The sequence below is a fragment of the Notothenia coriiceps genome, unplaced genomic scaffold, assembly GCF_000735185.1.
Source record: "Notothenia coriiceps isolate Sejong01 unplaced genomic scaffold, NC01 NC01_scaffold00013004, whole genome shotgun sequence".
Taxonomy (NCBI): domain Eukaryota; kingdom Metazoa; phylum Chordata; class Actinopteri; order Perciformes; family Nototheniidae; genus Notothenia; species Notothenia coriiceps.
Window position 1 is genome coordinate 1 of NW_011345705.1, and position 2,445 is coordinate 2,445.

At 43.6% G+C, this 2,445-nt stretch overlaps 1 protein-coding gene across 1 annotated transcript; it reads right to left on the bottom strand.

Annotated features, from left to right (window-relative positions):
* Positions 1 to 6: 6 nt before the first annotated feature.
* On the bottom strand, positions 7 to 1,827 carry LOC104947767 (protein naked cuticle homolog 1-like; the record flags this gene model as incomplete). The annotated part of the gene is made up of 2 exons (XM_010773858.1): positions 1,674 to 1,827; positions 7 to 309 (listed from the first exon to the last, which is right to left on the bottom strand). Coding segments are annotated over exons 1-2 (457 nt in total), but the record flags the coding sequence as incomplete, so codon positions are not given.
* Between the last annotated feature and the right edge of the window lie 618 nt (positions 1,828 to 2,445).

Genomic DNA, 2,445 nt, shown 5'->3' on the forward strand with positions numbered 1-2,445 from the left:
TTTGACTGGGGAGGACCGTGGGAGGGGGGGCGCCTCGGCTTCTCATCACCCTGCTGCTGATCTGCGCGGGGGGCGTCCGGCTGCTGTGGGTTTTAGGAGAGCGGATGGCATGTTTCCCCGAGTCCTGAACTCGCGTACGAGCGGAGGGGTGGAGGCTCTCCGGAGACACGGTGTCCACGGCGGGGTGCAGGCGGCGGTGGGGGGGGTGGGGGTGGCCGTTCTCTGGCTCGTGAGAGCGGGAGCGAGTCTGGTTGGATGGACGCGTCTGAGGCTCGGCCTTCGCTGGCTCTGTGGTGGTGGTGGTGGGGGCTGGAGGGAAAAAGTATTTTATTTAAACTGAGAAAAGCAGAATCATGATTCAAATATTGAAAGACTCATCCACACATGTTCCAGGCTCCTCCAACAATTAAAAAAAAACTAGGGGTGTCAACGGTAACACTCGCAATTAATCTGGGAACTTTAACATGTTAAAAGAAAAAATGTATCGCACACAGAGGGGGGTGCCAGATGCTCTCCGTGACAGCAGCATTGTTGGTGCTTTAGCTAAGGGCGCCAAATGATCGGACTTGATGCCAATAATTCAGATATCATGTTATAATAACGTTTTTCAGGCATTTCTTTATTACAACACCATACTATGTGTATTTTGTACGCGTTAAACTGTGATAAATCATGATTATTATTGTGATTAAGCCGATGGCATTGATTTAATCTACTGTATTGACAGCACTAATACATCAAATAAAGCAGTGCCATAGACATAATGGTGCATCAGTGTTTGGTTTCTGGGCAAAATGTATTAGAATGTTCTGTATGTGAGGCAAAATGTGGCTTTTGTTTTTTTAAAGGATGTTGCTTTTAAAGGTCTTAGTAAAGTTTCATCGCTGTGACCCCCGCAAAATCCAGTCATTTTGTTGGGGTCGGAAAATCCCGGCGAAGTTATTCCAATTAAAACCAAACCATCACAGAAGTAGGTATTTAAAAAGTTTCTCTTTTTGCTGTAACCCTTAAAAATGTTGGATACAGTGAAACGAAATAGTTGTGGGGCGTAGTTTTGGCGATGGAAATCATAAGTCGAAGGCTCCTCCAACAATGTAACCTACAATTTATTTAATATAGCAAAAGAAAAAAGACAGTGTGCAATAAAACATGTGAAATTGAATAAAGTAAAACAATGTACACTTCAAGGTTGCAGAGGAACAACAATTCTTCCACGGGGCTTCTCAACATGTGCCCTAAAAACCCTGGGAAACAAGTGAATAAAAATAACCCATTATATGCAAATGACTGTGCCCAATAAAGATTTAGTAAAAAGCTCCATGATAGGACTCTGACTCAAAGTGACAGGGAGCAGGTTTCTGTTAGCACTTTCGTACCAGGAGCAACATTAAAATAATCACATGTCATCACTGACCCTCAGATCAAGCCTGCTGCTTATTACGCCTAATATTTCCCGTCCCAACAGCCCGTTCTTTACCCTTGAACACTTGATGCATTGTGCCTGCCTGCTCCCAGATGTTTGTACTGGAGAGGAGCGCAGTAGTTCAGTCTAATGGCTTCAAGCAGGTGCCGCAGTAATGAGGGACCTCTGGATGAATCTTCAAAGGCCTACGGTACTCTGTTTGTCCCCCCCCCCCCTCCTCGGTTTAAACCCCTGGCCTCGGTCCACTCACCGGCTCCAAAGCGGGATGTGTAGTTTTCGATGCCTGCCAGGTCCAAGTAGTGGTTCCTGCGCTCCAGGTTCTCTTCCACACAGTGGCGCTGGCAGCCCGGCTGGGTGTGATGGTCGCTGTGGTGGCGCCTGCGGAGGAAAGCCGCACCTCTCATTAGGAGGCAGTTCTGGCCAGAGAGGCTCAGTATGGTAGTGTTTGGGGAAAGTCAAATACAAGCGCTTCTTATGATCAGGGCAGCAGCACAGTGATTGTTTAGAGGAGTGAGATTATGACTGGAAAATCACAGCTTTAAAACTCAAGAGGGAGGATTTGAAGTCTCTACTGGTAACTCCTGCTCAGCACTGTGGAGTAGGGCTGCTCAATTAATCGTATTTTAAATCGCGATTACGATTATGGCTTGCAACGATTACGAAAACAACGTAATCGAAATAAAGCGATATTTTTTTATTATTACTTTTTTTTTTTTTAAGTTGAATTATACTTAAAGTTCGGGGTAATCAACTGTTAAAAACATACTGTTCAAATGTTTTTTCTCCAATAAATTGATGTTTTCAAAGTAATCGTGATATCAATTATTAACCCAGTGGAGTGAGTGGAATATGTTGAATAAGTTTTACCAAAAATGTTGGCTATATGTTAAGCAGTTTTCAGGTTGTGACAGTGCACTGCAACATGTTTGTTGATCCTGTTTATTGGTATTTATTATTTTTGATATTATTTATTTAAATGTAGACATGAATGTATAATTTATTTTATATTGGTTTTTCAGTTG